This window comes from Dipodomys spectabilis, unplaced genomic scaffold, assembly GCF_019054845.1.
Source record: "Dipodomys spectabilis isolate Male_0828 unplaced genomic scaffold, ASM1905484v1 ptg000360l, whole genome shotgun sequence".
Classification (NCBI taxonomy): domain Eukaryota; kingdom Metazoa; phylum Chordata; class Mammalia; order Rodentia; family Heteromyidae; genus Dipodomys; species Dipodomys spectabilis.
The window spans coordinates 2094477-2112262 of NW_024871037.1; the positions used below are offsets into that span (position 1 = coordinate 2094477).

General features: G+C 45.7%; 1 protein-coding gene across 1 annotated transcript in view; it reads right to left on the minus strand.

Moving 5' to 3' along the window:
• Usp4 (ubiquitin specific peptidase 4) overlaps positions 1–17786 on the minus strand; it is a 37428-nt gene that overhangs the window by 16057 nt on the left and 3585 nt on the right. The window contains exons 3-13 of the mRNA XM_042665932.1: positions 14438–14568; positions 12958–13084; positions 11196–11341; positions 11014–11075; positions 7508–7648; positions 5940–6057; positions 5160–5333; positions 4643–4801; positions 2833–3057; positions 1558–1641; positions 616–710 (exon numbers count right to left, since the gene is read on the minus strand). Of these exons, the coding sequence (XP_042521866.1) occupies positions 616–710; positions 1558–1641; positions 2833–3057; positions 4643–4801; positions 5160–5333; positions 5940–6057; positions 7508–7648; positions 11014–11075; positions 11196–11341; positions 12958–13084; positions 14438–14568 (1462 nt within the window). The remainder of the gene's footprint in view (positions 1–615; positions 711–1557; positions 1642–2832; positions 3058–4642; positions 4802–5159; positions 5334–5939; positions 6058–7507; positions 7649–11013; positions 11076–11195; positions 11342–12957; positions 13085–14437; positions 14569–17786) is intronic.

Genomic DNA, 17786 nt, shown 5'->3' on the forward strand with positions numbered 1-17786 from the left:
TTTTTTTGGAGGGTCCGGTCCTGGGGCCTGAACTCTGGGCCTGGGCGCTGTCCCTCAGCTCTTCAGCTCAAGGCTAACGCTCTTACCACTTGAGCCACAGTGCCACTTCCGGCTTTTTTCTTTTTGCTTATGTGGTGCTGAGGAATCGAACCCAGGGCCTCAGGCATGCAAGGCAAGCGCTCTACCATTGAGCCACCTTCCCAGCCCCTCCCTGAGTTTCTTTAGGTCAAGGCTAGCACTCTACTACTTGAGCCATGGAGCCACTTCTGGCTTTTTCTGTTGATGTGGTACTAAAGAATCGAACCAGGGCTTCATGAATGCTAGGCAAGCACTCTATCACTAAGCTACATTCCCAGCCTCTGAATCAGGCCTCTTAACAGGCAGCACCTGCTGACCGAAACCATGGCCATGCTGAAGACACCTGAGGGGTGTCAGTAGGTACTTAAGACTTACGGCTACCCCAAAATGCCTTTAGCACCCATCTTTGAAGGCCAAGGGATAGGACAAAGGCACATGAGCAGAAAACTCTCAGAACTTTTGCTCTGGAAACACGATCAAGGCAAAGCTTCTAGAACATGCCCTCCGATTCTGCACCAGAAACCATGAAGTACTCACACAAAAATGTCATCCCTGGGCATGATGTGGCTTAAACCTTCATCCATTTGGAAAATCTTGTGGAACCGGTGATTATACACATCTGTGACCACCATCTAAGAATCAACAGTGCAGAAAGATTAGAGGATGGCTGAGTGCTCTGACTGCTTAAAATCCAGAAAGCAAACAAGGTGCTGGAGTATGGCCTGTAGAGAACCAAGCATACAGTGAGCTCTAGAGTTCGAGGCCAAGGTCTAAGGGGAGCAGCATGGCTGTTACCAGCACAGCTGTTACCAGCACTCAATGATGCTCTCAAGTGTTGGGAATGGGGGACAAGGCAGTGGCGAGCAGAAAGAGGTCTGGAAACCTCTGGAGTGTATTACAGAGCCAGAATCTCCGTGCTACCTGTATCACACTGTGCTGCGAGCAGAGTACTGACTCTGAAGGCAATAAGGAACAGGACCACCATGGATGGGAAACTTTCCTGACCAGGATTGAGGTTCAAAGCCAGCCCAGGCAGGGAAGGCTGTGAGACTCTTATCTCCAATAAACCACTCAGAAAACTGAAAGTGGTACTGTGGCTCAAGTAGTAGAGCGCTAGCCTTGAGCTGAAGAGCTGAGGGACAGTGCCCAGGCCCAGAGTTCAAGCCCTACGACCAACAATAACAACAAAAAAGAATCATGAAATGTTGGAGATTGGAGGCTCATGCCTGTAATCCTAGCTACTCAGGAGACTGAGTTCTGAAGATCGTGTGGTTCAAAGACAGCCTGGGCAGGAAGATTCTTATCTCCAGTGAACCATCAGCAAATTGGAAGTGGCGCTGTGGCTCAAGTGGTAGAGAGCTAGCCTACAGCTGAAGAGCTCAGGGTACAGCACCCAGGCCCAGAGTTCAAAATCATGAAGCCTACATGCCATGGCCATCTCTTTTCCCTCCCCCCTACTTCCCTACCCAGCTGCCTTACATTTTCTGCAGCAATGCCAGACAACTTGGAGAGCGCCTCACACAGGTCAGACACGGCTCCCATCAGTGGCACAGTCACACGGTACTGCAAGACAGAAATAGTTCAGGTGATGGGGACTCCAAAAAGTCCGGACTAAGAAATGACGTGGTGTGGGGGAGCAGTGTGGAGGCAGAGAAACCCTTCCAGTGGCAGAGCATGGAAAGGTCTCAGCCCAGACTGATCAGTAGCCAAGCAAGTGTAAAACAGGCATCAGCAAGGCTGCAGCATTCAAGCAATGTCATGGGAGTTGGGCCAGTCTGTCTCAAATCTGACTTTATTTTATCCTCTACTTTTTAGAGCAGTTCACTACTTCCTTTAAAGAATGGAATTGTCGGGGCTGGGAAGGTGGCTCAGTTGTAGAGCGCTTGCCTTGCATGCCTCAGGCCCTGGGTTCGATTCCTCAGCACCACATAAGCAAAAAGAAAAAAGCCGGAAGTAGCGCTGTGGCTCAAGTGGGAGAGGGCTAGCCTTGAGCTGAAGAGCTGAGGGACAGCGTCCAGGCCCAGATTTCAGGCCCCATGACCGGACAAAAAAAAAAAAAGAATGGAATTGTCTTCTGAAGCTACACATTGCATTGCTTTTTTTTGTTGTTTTTTCTTTTCTGTCAGTCGTGGGGCCTGAACTCTGGGCCTGGGCGCGGTCCCTCAGCTCTTCAGCTCAAGGCTAGCACTCTACTACTTAAGCCACAGCTCTACTTCGGGCTTTTTCTGCATATGTGGTGCTGAGGAATCGAATCCAGGGCCTCATGCATGCAAGGCAAGAACTCTACCACTGAGCCACATTCCCAGTCCTACACATCATTTTTCAGAGATAAAGAAATGAAAGCCTGAATATGAAGCCATAAATCACCTTGTAAGCTCGCAGCACAACTAGACACAAAGAGCCACTAGTCAAGCCTCTCAGCTGGCCTTGTATTCTAGCCAGGTTCTCCTAGCTGAGGGACCTGACTAAAGAAAGTGAACTGCTTTGGGTTTTCCCAACATTCAGATTCAAGAACCACTTAGGAAGTTAACAGGTTACTAGAGCCGCATGAATGGAGCATGCGGGAAAAGTGACAGGGAAACTACAAAGACCCTGACACCTGTCCTAAATAATAAGGGATTACACAAGGACCTGTAGAGGCCAATGGCACATACCAAGGGCGGCAGAGTCTCCAATAAAGCAGAGAGAAGTAATCCCACTGCGGCCTGGAGACTCCTTGGGGAGGGGGTACCATGAGGGTGAAGATACTTTTACCTGGGAAGGTCTGCAGCGAGGGTCAGCAGGAACCAGGAAGACCTCCATAACTCGATCTTTCTTCAAGGGCAGTGGGAGAGTTAGATAGCAAAATGGGTCAAAGGTCACGGAAACCTTTGCACATTCTGGACAAACCAAGGTAGATTTAAAGAGGCCATGGAAAGTGTCCACAATCACTGAATCATTCCGCAGCCTATGATTCTCCCAGGCTTCCTTTGCCACTACCTGGATGAAAAGTGAAGGGAGAAGCAGGCCATGCTCAACATATTGTCAGTATTCCAATCCTTTTACCCTGTATCCAGAATGAATCACATCAAACACTACTCTGGACCAGAAGGCAAGCCAAGAATAGCCAAGGCCAGGTAGTATTCATAGGACATGGCAGCTCTACACATATACTTAATAAGAAATTGACAAGAAGATCTACAGGAGGGGCTAGGAATGTGGCTTGGTGGTTGAGTGCTTGCCTAGCATACATGAAGCCTTGGGTTCAATTGCTCAGTACCATATAAACAGAAAAAGCTAGAAGGGGCACTGTGGCTCAAGTGGTAGAGTGCTAGCCTTGAACAAAAGAAGCTCAGGAACAGTGCCCAGGCCCTGAGTTCAAGTCCCAGGACTTGGGTAGGGGAGAGGGGAGGTGAGAGATCTACAGGAAACAAGGGGCCTTGAGTGCATCATGATATATCAAACCTGATTGGGAAAAGTACATCTCCCATGCTTTCAGTGATTTAAAGGCCCTTTAAGTAGGCTTTAATCTACACTAAGACAAGGTCTTACCTAGAAGACCTCAGGGGTACTTTAAAATACTTATACTGATAGGGCAGGTAAAATACTAGAATCCCCCCCCCCTTTTTTTTTTGGTCAGTTGTGGGGTTTGAACTCTGGGCTTGGGCGCTGTCCCTCAGCTCTTCAGTTCAAGGCGAGCGCTCTACCACTTGAGCCACAGCGCCATTTCCAGTTTTCTGGAAGATAAGAGTTTACTGAAGATAAGAGTTATGGACCCCTCTGTACAGTATGTTCACAAAAAATTAAAATTAAAAAAAAAAAGCTTTTTGATGAGGTAGTAGCTATTGAAACTGTCAATAAAATTCTTAAAGTAAAACAAAACAAAAAAAGTCTCATGGACTTCCTGGCTTTGAACCTCAATCCTCAGATCTCAGCCTCCTGAGTAGCTAGGATTATAGGCGTGAGCTACCAGCGCCCGGCTTTAGAATCCCCAGATAATCAGCATGTACAAAGCCCTGGGCTCAGGATGGACAAAGAAAAGGAAGGAGGCAGGGAAGGAGGGAGGGAAGGAAGGAGGGAGGGGGGAAATCAAGGCAAAAAAAAGTAAATGCCCTAAACTTGATAACAAATTGTTTTAATAATCATCATGGAGTTAGGGATAGTGGTTCATACCTATAAGCCAGACATTACAGAAACTAAGGCAGAAGGACCACAGGTTCCAGCCTAGCCAGACACATAGTAAGATCTTATCAACAACCTGTTAACAATACCTGATGAACTTTAAGAACAATAATACTAAAGGCAGACACTATTAGCATCTTACAATTGGATGTGGTGAAGAACTCTTGCCTAGCACCCAAATGGATGGGTTCTACCCTCCCCCCATGCACGCACGCACACGCACACACATGCACTCAAGAGTAACTAGTTACTGAAATGGAGTTCCTGGGCACGGACTGCACAGTTCGCACCTGCTGCTAGCATCAATGACAGACACCTGGGCCCTGCCACTAATACCCCAGGACCAGAAGACTGTTCTCATTCTGTCAACAGGAGAACTGTGCAGAGAGCTTCAGCATCGTACCGCATCTGGCCGCCCATTGGCATCCTTCGGCTCCAGGTAGGGTTTCTTTTTGACTCGGTTCAGGTCTTCATGCAATCCATCTAGAATAAAGGCTAACAGCTCCTGAGAGTCTTGTTGTTGGTAGCCAGAAAACTGAGGTGCAAAACGTCCCACTTGGGTCTGCAACAGAAGCCAAAACACTTTTGGTTTACCACTTTTAGCTTTAGATAACATCTAAAATGCAAAATAAATAAAATGCTTTATTATACCACTAAACCACTCACCTCACAAGGGGAAAAATAAACTATTTATCTTAACCTACTTTAGTTTTTGTTTTTTGCCAGTCCTGGGGTTTGAACTCAGGGCCTGGGCACTGTCCCTGAGCTTGTTAGCTCAAGGCTAGCGTTCTACCGCTTGAACCACAGCGCCACTTCCAGCTTTTTCTGCTTATGTGGTACTGGGGAATCGAACCAGGGCTTCATGCATGTTAGGCGAGCACTCTACCACTGAGCCACCTTCCCAGCCCCTCTCAACCTACTTTGAACATGCGAGGAGCCACGTGAGTGTCCCTTCCAGACCACATCTGCTTAATGAGCTCTGCGTAGGCCTCTGCGATCTCTCCTTTCATCCCTAGAGGATTGTCTCTGTTAATTTCAGCTTCATATTCGTCTTTGAGAAAGTAGTCAGTCAGCGGGGCAGTGTTGCTCAGGCACTAAAAACAGAACAAGATCAATGCTTTTTACACAGTCTCGTCTCTCACCAGCCAGGTTCATAGTGAGAAATGAACAATATCTGGATAGTACTAAGGTAATGGGAAACCACTAGGGTAGAGGATTTGCAGTAACATGGCATCAAGTCCACGAGTGATCAAACATGTCTAGGAGGAGGTCTTTTTGGTTTTTTTTTTTTTGGTCCGGTCGTGGGGCCTGGGCGCTGTCCCTCAGCTCTTCAGCTCAAGGCTAGCGCTCTACCACTTGAGCCACAGCGCCACTTCCGGCTTTTTTCTTTTTGCTTATGTGGTGCTGAGGAATCAAACCCAGGGCCTCATGCATGCAAGGCAAGCGCTGTACCACTGAGCCACCTTCCCAGCCCTAGAAGGAGGACTTAATAAAAAGTTTAGCCAGGTGTGGTGGTTCATGCCTGTCATCATATCTACTACGAAGGCTGAGGCCAAGTTCAAAGCCTAGATAAAGACTGCTGAAGCACCAAAAGGAGGTAGGTGGGAGGACTGGGTAAAGAGCCACTCAGTGCTTGACAGACAACTCCCAACCCAAGGCTGGGGACGCCCTGTCATTTAGGTGAAAACTCTCTCCTCTACCTGTAAAGCTGAGTTCATGAAGCAGGTGTTCCCCAGATTTCCGAGTCCGCAGAGTCCAGGATGTACGTGAGACGATGGGGACTCCTGACAATTATATGAAGCAGAGAAGCCAGATCCGCTGAAAAACACAACCCACATCAGCAAAAAAAGCCAGGTGCTGGCACACATGCCCTCGGGGAGCTCTGGTGGGGCCTGCCACAATTGGTGTCTGCCAGTAATCCCAGGATATAAATTCTCTCTCTAGCCCTGCAGACCTGTTGCCCACATCTTAACATGTCAAGTTAGGAGGAAGCACATCTTTACAAGGAGAGATTTTTTTCTTTTATCTCTGGAAAATACTAATACTATATCTTTCTACAAGGCTGACTGCCAGGTAACACTAGAGGACATTTTGGGTACAAAGATCAAGACTTTACACCTGCCATGCAACCAAGGCAATCTGGGCCTTGGCTGAGCCTGAGTGTTCATGCACACCTCTTTTTACTCTCCTCTCTGCCTTTGCCTGGACTCTCTGGCAGATGCTCCTGAAATTGCTTGGAGAAGGGAGACAGGCAGAGTCCTTCCACAGCTAAGAACTGTCTCCTTTCAGCCATACTGCCCTATGGGGAAACGATCCTTTCAAAAACAAATTCAGTGGCTGGGGATATGGCTTAATGGTAGAGCGCTTGCCTAGCATGCATGAAGCCCCGGGTTTGAGTCTTCAGTACCACATACACATAAAAAGCTGGAAGTAGCACTGTGGCTCAAGTGGTAGAGTACTAGCCCTGAGCAAAAAGAAGCTTGGGGACAGGGCCAAAGCCCTGAGTTCAAGCCCCAGGACTGGCCAAAAAAAAAAAAATTCAGCCAGGTGCAGGTGGCTCACACCTGAAATCCTAGCTACTCAAGAGGTTGAGATTTGAGGATGGTGGTTCAAAGCTAGCCCTGGCAGAAAGTCCCTATGAGACTCTAATCTCTAATTAATCACCAGAAAACCAGAAGTGGCACTGTGGCTCAAGTGGCAGAGCACTGGCCTTGAGCTGAATGGCTCAGGGACAGTGCCCAGGCCCAGAGTTCAAGTCCCACGACTGACCAAAGGAAAAAAAAATTCAGTGCTGGCTCACACCTGTCATCCTACTCAGGAGCCTAAGACCTGAGGATCACAGTTCAATGCCAGCCTAGGCAGGAAAGTCCATGAGACTCTTTATTCCCAATTAATTATCAGAAAACCAGAAGTGGAGTTGTGGCTCAAAATGGAAGAGATCTAGCATTAAGCACAAGAGCTCAGGGACATGATCTGAGCTCATGCAACATGACTGACTAAAAAAAAAAAACAAAAAAGTAACCATCACTCCTCCCCATCCCCACCCTGCCCAAGACCACTAGGGACCTAGGCTATGAAGAAAATACCAGCTTGCAGCAAGAGAAGCAATATAAGTCAGAAGAGGGAGGCATACTTTTCTGTGGGTAGGAAAGTGATTGAGAGACCACATGTAGTATAGTTTCACAGGGAGCTCTATCTAACAACAGATGTGCAGTTAAAGAAGAGACTCTAGAGGGAAGGGAACCAAGGGGAAAGGGCCTGCTCTTACCCCCTGCCGACACCGGAACTGTGCATCCCAGAGGTGTTAGTGCTATCACCATTTGCAATGGGAGAAGCAGACACTGTGGAATAGGAACTTGCTGATGGTTTTGGAGAGGTAGTAAAATGTCTGCTGGGCGCAGTACTTGATCTGAGAGAGAGAAGCAGAAATGACACTATTGACCTTTCACAAAGTTGCAGGCCCTGTTCAATAACTTAGGCTCATACTTGCATTCCCAGCACTCGGGAGGCCCAGAAAGGAGTTTGATGCCAGCTGGAACTACATAGCAAGTCCAAAGCTAACCTAGATCACAGAGGGGGGACAAAGCCCACCTGCCCACCACTGGAGAAAAAAAAAAAAAAAGAGAGACAGAGGGCAGACTCTCCATATTCAGTTACCTAAACTGCCAAAATTCTGTTTTCAGCCTGTGATTGTGGTTTAAGCCTGGAATCCTTTATACCTATAGTCCTAGCTACTCTGAAGGCTGAGATCTCAGGATCATGATTCAAAGTCAGACCAGGCAGGAAAGTCCATGAGACTCTTTATCCCCAATTAACTACCAAAAAGCTGGAAGTTGAGCTGTGGCTACACCAGTCTTGAGTGAAAAGCTAAGGTACAGCGCCTAGGCCCTGAGTGCCAGCTTCAGTACCAACACCAAAAATTAAATAAAATAAAAAATTTAAGAGATGGGGTCACAGTGTTTAAAAATAAATGTACTCATTACCTTACTTATGTAACTGTAGCCCCCTGCTCATGTTTTCAATTTAAAAAAAAACAAATCTGTTTTTGTACTACGTTTAAGATTTGAAAGTTAAAAACTGTGTCTTTGCTGGGCTCCTAGTTACTTAGGAGGCTGAGATCTGAGGATCCCAGTTCAAAGCCAGCCTGGATAGGTCAGGAAAGTCTGTGAGACTCTAATCTCCAATAAACCACTCAGAAGTGGCAGCTCCAAAGTGGTAGAGCGCTAGTCTTGAGCTGAAGAGCTGAGGGACAGCACCCAGGCCCAGAGTTTAAGCCCCTCAATCCACCAAAAAAGAAAGAAAAGAAAAGAAAGAAAGAAATTGTCTGTCTCATTAGTTCACTTAGCCATAATCTAAATCTTCCAGTTTGGTAAACCACAAAGATAACCTTCAAGGCATGTTGGTTTGATTCATAAATCATAAACAGTCAAGTATTGTTAGTTCATGCTGTAATCCTACCTGTCCAGAAGATCTAGAGACATTGTGGTTTGAGGCCAGCTGGGCCAAAAAGCTTGCTAGACTTAATTTGAAAAACAACCAACAATAACAAAAAAAGAAGAGCAGGGCCAGGGGCATGGCTCAAATGGTAGAGGGTCAATACAACACATTACTGAGTTCAAACCCTAATACTGTCAATAAAATAAGTACCCTTGAATTTTATTTTTTCCAGTCCTGGGGCTTGAACTCAGGGCTGGGCATTGTCCCTGGGTTTCTTTTGCTCAAGGATAGCACTCAGGAGCTACAGGACTACCTCTGGCTTTTTCTGTTTATGTGGTACAGAGGAATCGAACCCAGGTCTTCATGCATGCTAGGCAAGCAGTCTATCACTAAGCCACATTCCTGGCCCTATCCTTCAATTTTAAAACAAGAACTATTAGGAAAGAGGAAGAGGATCAGGGGAAAGAACATTAGGGAGGGAAATGATAAGATCAAGGTAACTTATAAGCACTTATATGATAATGGTACAATAAAACCCAATATTTTGATGATTAATATATACTAACAAATTTACATATATATACATATATATATGTATATATATATATATATATACACACTTCCTTAGAATATTGAGAACAGTTGGGTATGTAGGTAGAACTTACTCCAGGGCCTTGAAAAGATTCATTGAGATCAGTTTTGTTTTTGTTTATTTATCAGTTGTGGGACCTGAACTCTGGGCCAGGGCACTTGGGCACTATCCCTCAGCTCTTCAGCTCAAGGCTAGTGCTCTTACCACTTGAGCCACAGAGCTACTTCCGGCTTTTTTCTTTTTGCTTATGTGGTGCTGAGGAATTGAACCCAGGGCCTTAGGCATGCAGGGCAAGCACTCTACCACTGAGCTACCTTCCCAGCCCGAGATCAGTTTTTTAATCCAACCTTTTAATCCTTTTTATCAATTCTTATTAAAGATTTTCATAAAAATCATTAACAAGCCAGGCACCAGTGTCTCATGCCTCTAATTCTAGCTATCCTGGAGGCTGAGATCTGAGGATCTCGGTTCAAAACCAGCCTGGGCAGGAAAAGTCCATGAGACTCTTATCTCCAATAAACCACTCAGAAAACCAGAAGTGGCAGCTCAAGTGGTAGAGCTCTAGTCTTGAGCTGAAGAGCTGATGGACAGTGCCCAGGCCCAGAGTTCAAGCCCCACCACCAACCAAAAAAAAAAAATTACTCAGAAAGCATCAGAAGTAATGCTGTGGGCTCAAGTAGTAGAGCCTGAAGCACAAGACGCTCAGGGACAGAGCCCAGGCCCTGAGTTCAAGCCCCAGGACCAGCAAAAATTAAAAAGCAGCCGGGCAGCAGTGGCTCACCCCTGTAATAGCTACTCAGGAAGCTGAGATATGGAGATACAAGTTCAAAGCCACCCCAGGCAGGAAAGTCTATGAGCTTCTTCTCTTCAATCAACCAGCAAAAAGTCAGAGTACCAGCCTTGAGGAAAAAAAAACTCAGGGACAGTGCCTAGGCCCTGAGTGTTCCAGGACTAGAACAACAACAAAAGTCATTAATTTAATCACACCTGAAAAAAAAATCTCTTTTTAATCTAACATATTTATAGGTTCTTGGGATTAGAATGTGGACATTTTTTTTTGTGGTAGCGGCATTATTCTATTTTTATCATCTTGTCAGGAAACAGCAACCAGGATATTTTACAAATGAAGTCCACGGCTGGGCTTCAAAAGGGGGCCGTGCCAAATGCTTTGTGCCTTTATGTCATGTTTCTCTAAGAGGACTGAGTTGTCATAGATCTCAGATGCACAATTAGCCCAGCACAATGTAACAACCACAGTCCAAAGCACGGCTGAAGGAAGCCAGAAGAGGCTGACGCTGTCTCCTAACTATTGGAGCACAGATATCGTTTCCCTATATTATACCATAAAGAAAATCCAGTCCTTCTTTCTGTTCCCTTCTAAGGACATGCACAATGCCACATAGCACAGAAATATCTCCTAAGGGCTGGGAATGTGGCTTAGTGGAAGAGTACTTACCTAGCATGCATGAAGCCCTGGGCTCCATTCTTCAGTACCACACAAACAGAAAAAGCCAGAAGGGGCACTGTGGCTCAAATGGTAGAGTGCTAACTTTTGAGCAAAAGCTCAGCAACAGTGCTAGGAGTTCAAGCCCCAGGAATGGCAAAAAATAAATAATAAAATGAATTGAATGACTGTTTTATCTTATTAAGAACATTTCGTTTGGTACAAGTAACTGCATAATTAAGAAAGAATGTCTCTCTTTCCATCTCTGAGCCCAGCTACACCGGAGAAAACGTTTACGTACTTTGACTGTAAGATCTGTCTGGGCCATGTGCCATCTTCGTTTTGGGGTTCAATGACTAGCACCTGAGTAAAAGAGAAAACCAAATAAGAATGCAACTCACCCCACTTCAGATGGACTTCCAGCCCAAAGGCCTCTGGGTAACCTTGGGCAGAACTGCTGTTAGGGCCTGGTCTAAGTCCTACCTGACCCTGGTACAGTCCAGCATCCTGAATAGTGTTGTCTAGTTTGTTCAACTGCTCATAGTTGTTGCTCATGTATTTGTTCCAGAGCCGTGTTTCTCGCTCGGCGGGGATGTTGAACAGTTTCCGCATCTCCTTCTCAATGGTTGCTAGGGACAGGCAGAAACATCATTCAGGTCTTTCTCCAGATAACAAAGCTAAAGACAGCTGAGGGAAACTTGATGTTGACCCTCCTTTCTTTTCAGGTGTTTTCCATAATCCCAGTTACTCAGGAGGCTGAGATCTAAGGATCGCAGTTTGAAAGCCAGCCAGGCACAAGAAAAGTCTGTGAGACTCTTTATCTCCGATTAACCACAAGTACTCAAGCAGTACCACATACACAGAAAAAGCTGGAAGTGGTGCTGTGGCTCAAGTGGTAGAGTGCTAGCTTTGAGCAAAAGCAGCTCAGGGACAGTGCCCAAGCTCTGAGTTCATACCCCAGGACTGGAAGAAAAAAAAAAAAAAGTAAAGCAACAACATGAGGCCTTGAGTTCAAGTCCCAGTACTATCTGGCACACACAAATAAGGTCTTTTTCTTTAACTCCCAATCCTCCTGCCTCAGCCTCCTGAGGCCATCATATCAGCTATATAGGTCTTTAGCACAATATTTAAGGAATGAGAAAATGGGACTAAAGGTATAGTTTAGTAATAAGAATACTTGTCTTAGCATATGAATGACCCTAGGTCTAATTCTTGGCATGGGGGAGGGACAGCGGGGATGGGGGTGGAGCGAGAAAACTTCTCTTTGGGGTAAGAATAGATGTGATTTCAAAATAGGTGTGGTTTCAAAATCTAGCTCAAACTGGGCATGGTGGTACATGTCTATCATCACAGCACTAGGGAGACTGAGCCCAGCCTAAACTGCATACACAGTGAGACATTGTCTCCAAAAGATCACCCAAAATGGGCTAGGAATGTGGCTTAATGGTAGAGTGCTAGCCTAGTATGCATGAAGCCCTGGGTTTGATTCCTCAGTACCACATAAACAGCAAAAGCTGGAAGTGACACTGTGGCTCAAGTGGTAGAGTGCTAGCCTTGTGCAAAAAGAAGTTCAGGGACAATGCCCAGGCCCAGAGTTCAAGCCTCAGTACTGGCAAAAAAAAAAAAAGATAATAACTTTTTTTTTCCCCTCTCTCTTTTTGGCCAGACCTGTGGCTTGAACTCAGGGCCTGAGCTTTGCTCAAGGCTAGCACTCTACCACTTGAGCCACAATTCTACTTCTGGCTTTTTCTGTGTATGTGGTACTGAGGAATCAAACCCATGGCTTCATCCATGCTAGGCAAGCACTCTACCACTAAGCGACATTCCCAGTCCTCCAAAATTACTCAAAACTTTCTTGAGATTTTGCTTTTGGTGCTGTGAACTGAACCCAGAGCCTTAAGCATTTTACTGCCACTGAGCTAAATCTCCAGTCTGTTGCTGAGATTTTTTTTTTTTAATCAACATCAAGGTACTTTTTTTTTAAATTCTCTGCCTTTACATTTCTTCATCTTTATTACCATCAGACAAATAGGCAAGAATCATGTCTGGTGTTTTCTGTAGAACAAGATTCTCAGGCTCAGCTCTACAGGTTCCCAGGTTAGGACTGGCAACTACAGCCTGAGATGATCTGGGTTCCAAGTCAAGAGAAAGAATCCCAGCTTCTCTTCCATGAACCACTATGTTCTATCTAATGTCCTACCCTCGCTCTCATCTAACACCCAGGCCCGTAAGCCAAGCTGCTCACCAATGGTGTCTGCTTTGCTGAAATGGCAACTCAGCATGTTGGTGGGATCGCTGTTCTCACAGAGCTTCAGTTCCAGCAAATACACCTCCACTTTACAGTGCTTGACAAACAGGCCATGTTCCACAACCTGTGAACAAGAGGAACAGGTGAGGCAGATGCCTGTGGCTCATGCCTATAATCCTAACTACTCAGGAGGCTGAGATTTGAGGATCATGGTTTGAAGATCCCAGCCCAGACAAAGTCTGTGAGACTCTAATCTCCAATTAACCACCAAAAACTCCGTAAGTGTCTAAGTGGTAGAGTCCTAGCCTTGAGCAAAAAAGCTCTGGGAAGCCAGGCACCTGTGGCTCATGCCTGTAAATCCTAGCCACTCAGGAAGCTAAGATCTGAGGTTCATGGTTTAAAGGTCTCAGCCCGGACTGGAAAGTCCATGAGACTCTTATCTCCAAACAACTACCAGAAAACCGGAAGTGGTGCTGTGGCTCAAGCAATGGAGCACTGGCTTTGACCTGAAGAGCTGAGGGACAGCGCCCAAGCCCAGAGTTCAAGCCCCACAACCGACAAAAAAAAGTACAGATCCCTACTCCATAAGAGGTATATATTTTCAAAGTGATCAGCCTCTGTTCCAGGGTTTGAAAATCTTGCCAGGTGTGATGGTACACAGTTATAATTGCAGCACTCAAAAGGCTGTGGCAAGAGTATGATCAATCAGTTCAAGGCCAGCCTGAGATACACAATGCACTGTGTTGCTGGGGTGGAACCCAACACCTTACGTGTGAAAGGTAAGTGATCTGCCACCATCTCCAGACCCAGCCCTGGAAGGGTTTTTTTTTTGTTTGTTTTGGTTGGTCGTGGGGGCTGAACTCTGGGCCTGGGCGCTGTCCCTCAGCTCTTCAGCTCAAGGCTAGCGTCCTACCACTTGAACCACAGTGCCACTTCCAGCTTTTTTTCTGCTTATGTGCTGCTGAGGAATTGAACCTAGGGCCTCATGCATGCAAGGCAAGCACTCTACCACTGAGCCACCTTCCCAGCCCCTAGAAGGGTTAAGATAAACAAGCAACAGTATATGAATGTGTGTCCATGAGGCCTAAATGAACTTTTTTCTCAAAGAGCCTTCTAGAGAGTACTCTTACCCCATCACTGGACACATCCCAAACCATTGGGCAAGATCTCAGGTTTGGAGGCCACGCCTTGTCACATCCTAGGGGACAGCATCTTTCACCACTTATTAAAATAATTCCCAGTGCTGAGATGTAGGTCAGTGGCAAAGCACTTGCCTAGCAAGTGCAACGTGCTGGGTTCAATCCCCAGTACAAAAAAAAAAAAAAAATTAAAAACCATAATAATTCCCAACAGAGAACCTAAACAAGACAACCACCTCCATCCAAGTTCATTTTCTTAGAAAACTAAATGTAAATCAGGATCCTCCAGGGAGCACCTGCAGACACTGATCACCAGGCGTGACAACTGATATACTCACTTTTCTGACAATGGGCTGTTGGCCTTCTATACAACCATACCAATTTAGTAATTTATTCCAGGCCTCAGTTGGGACCAATACATAGTCCAGTTCATCAATTAGGTGTTCTTTCAAGGTCTGGCTCTCAGGATCTGGAAAAGGGAAATAGCACGTAACTCACTCTTGTTCTCTCTGGAAATGCTTTATACAATTCATACACACACACACACACACACACACACACACACACACACACACACACACTCACTCTCTCTCTCTCTCTCTCTCTCTCTCTCTCTCTCTCTCTCTTCAGTCTCAAGGCCTGTCTCTGGGCCTGGGCGCTGTCCCTCAGCTCTTCAGCTCAAGGCTAGCACTCTACCACGTGAGCCACAGCGTCACTTCTGGCTTTTTCTGCTTATGGGGTGCAGAGGAATTGAACCCAGGGCCTCATGCATGCAAGCCAAGCGCTCTACCACTGAGCCACCTTCCCAGCCTCCCAGCTTGATTCTTATATACTTTTCGGCAACAAAGAAAGCATTGGCAGGAACAGCACAAAATTCCTAAACTCTAACAATGACACAGCATACTTGACTACTCTTGTTATTACCTTTGGTTTTTAAACAGTTTACAATGAGTTTGTATTTTGTCTACAATTAGTAGGACATTGTCTACAAAGTAGGACATTGTAGCACATGTCTATAGTTCCAATTACTCAGGAGACTGAGGCAGGAGAATCACCTGAGCTCTGGAATTCAAGACCAGCCTGAGAAAAATACCCATCCCAAATTTAAAAAAAAAAAAAAAAAAAAGTACTAGTGGCTCACATCTGTAATCTTAACCACTCAGGAGGCTGAGATCTGAAGATTCCAGTTTCAAGCCAGTCCAAGCAGACAAATCAGAAAGGTTCTTACCTCTAATTAACCACCAAAAAGTAGTTAATGGCTCAAGTGGTATAGCACCAACCTTGAGCAAGAAAGCTAAGAAAGACCCTGAGTTCAAGCATACCAGAAAAGTAAATAAAAATGATAAAAAGTTAGAGGTGTGGTAAGAAAGTCCAAGTACCAGAGTTCAAATTTCAGTACTGTTAAAAATAAAGTTGAAGCCGGGCGCCGGTGGCTCACGCCTGTAATCCTAGCTACTCAGGAGGCTGAGATCTGAGGATCGCGGTTCAAAGCCAGCCTGGGCAGGAAAGTCCGTGAAACTCTTATCTCCAATAAACCACTAGAAAACCAGAAGTGGCGCTGTAGCTCAAGTGGTAGAGCGCTAGCCTTGAGCTAAAGAGCTGAGGGGCAGCGCTCAGGCCCAGAGTTCAAGCCCCACAACCAAAAAATAAATAAATAAATAAAGTTGAGGGGCTGGGAAGGTGGCTCAGTGGTAGAGCGCTTGCCTTGCATGCTTGAGGCCCTGGATTTGATTCCTCAGCAACATATAAACAGAAAAAAAAAAAAAAAAAAAAGCCAGAAGTGGCGCTGTGACTCAAGTGGTAGAATGCTAGCCTTGAGATAAAGAGCTGAGGGACAGTGCCCAAGCCCAGAGTTCAGGCCCCACGACTGGACCCAAAAATAAATAAATAAAGTTGAAACTGGGTGCTGGTGGCTCATGCCTATAATCCTACCTATTCAGGAGGCTGAGATCTGAGGATCACGGTTCAAAGACAGCCCGGGCAGGAAAGTCCGTGAAACTCTTATCTCCAATAAACCACCAGAAAACCGGAAGAGGTACTGTAGCTCAAGTGGAAGAGTGCTAGCCTTGAGCTGAAGAGCTGAGGGGATAGTGCCCAGGCCCAGAGTTCAGGCCCCACGACCAGATTCCCGACCCCACCCCCCCACCCCACCCCCGCCAAAAAAAAAGATGCTCAATTATACAGGAAGCCTAATAGGAAAATCACAAGCCAGGCCTACTTAAGCATAAATAAGACCCTATTCAAAACATAATTAAGGTAGTTAAGGACTGTGGTTCAAAACCGGTGTGAGATTCTTATCTCCAATTAACCAGGAAAAAGCCAAAAGTAGAACTGTGGCTCAAGTGGTAAAGTACCACTCTTTAGCTAAAAAGCCAAGAGAGTAGAGGCCTTGAGTTCAAGACACTTGTACCAATACAAAAAAAAAAAAAAAAATTAAGGAGGAAAAAAATAGCTGAATGTTATGATACACACCTATAATCCCAACTACTCAGGGCTTGGAGACAGAAAATTGAAAATTAAAAATTGAAAATTTGAGCCAACCTGGGCAAAAGCAGTGAGTCTGTATCTCAAAAACAAAATAAAAGAGAAAGGCTAAGAGAATAGCTCAAGTGATAGAGCTCTTGTCTTATAAGCTCAAGGTCCTAGGTTCAAGCCACAAGTACTGAAAAAAGAAATTTTAAAATAACCAGTGAAGTTACATTTATTTTACCAAGAATCAGGGACTTCACCTGTTTGTTTTTGTTATTTTGTTTTGTTTTGGACCCAATCCAGAGTCTCAAGTGCTTTACCACTTAACCACCCAGCTATAACATTCTTAGTTTTAAACATTCTCAGTCAAAGCTCAGACAGAAGCTGGGCACCATTGGCTCACACCTGTAATCCTTTTTTTTTTTTTTTTGGGGTCCGGTCGTGGGACCTAAACTCTGGGCCTGGGCACTGTCCCTCAGCTCTTCAGCTCAAGGCTAGCGCTCTACCACTTGAGCCACAGCACCACTTCTGACTTTTTTCTTTTTGCTTATGTGGTGCTGAGGAATCGAACCCAGGGCCTCAGGCATGCAAGGCAAGCGCTCTACCACTGAGCCACCTTCCCAGCCCTCACACCTGTAATCCTAAACTGAGATATGAGGATCTCGGTTCAAAGCCAGCTGGGGCAGGAAGATCTGTGAGACTCTTATCTCCAATTAACCACCAGAAGTGATACAGTGGCTCAAGTGGTAGAGCACTTGCCTTGAGCTGAAGAGCTCAGGGACAGTGCCCAATCCCAGAGTTCAGGTTCCAGGAATTGGGGGGGGGGGGGGTGAGGGGGGAGGCAGTTTTTTAACATGCTATACAAGCCAGATACCAGTGGCTCACATCTGTAATCCTACTCAGGAGGTTGAGATCTGAGAATCACAATTCGAAGCCAGCCCAGGCACGAAAGTCTGTAAGACTCTACTACCACTAAACTACCCTCCTCCCCCACAAAAAAAAAAAAAAAAAAAAGCTGGAAGTAGAGCTACTGCTCAAGTAATAGAATACTTGTCTTAAGCAAAAGAAATTCAGGGACAGCACCCAGGCCCTAAGTTCAAGCCCCAGGAACTGCACCAAAAATTAAAAAGAACTAAACATTCAACACCACCTACCACAGACAGTCAACATTCCAGAGATCAGAACTAGACTAGGAGTTTCAAACACTTTCTCAAGGGA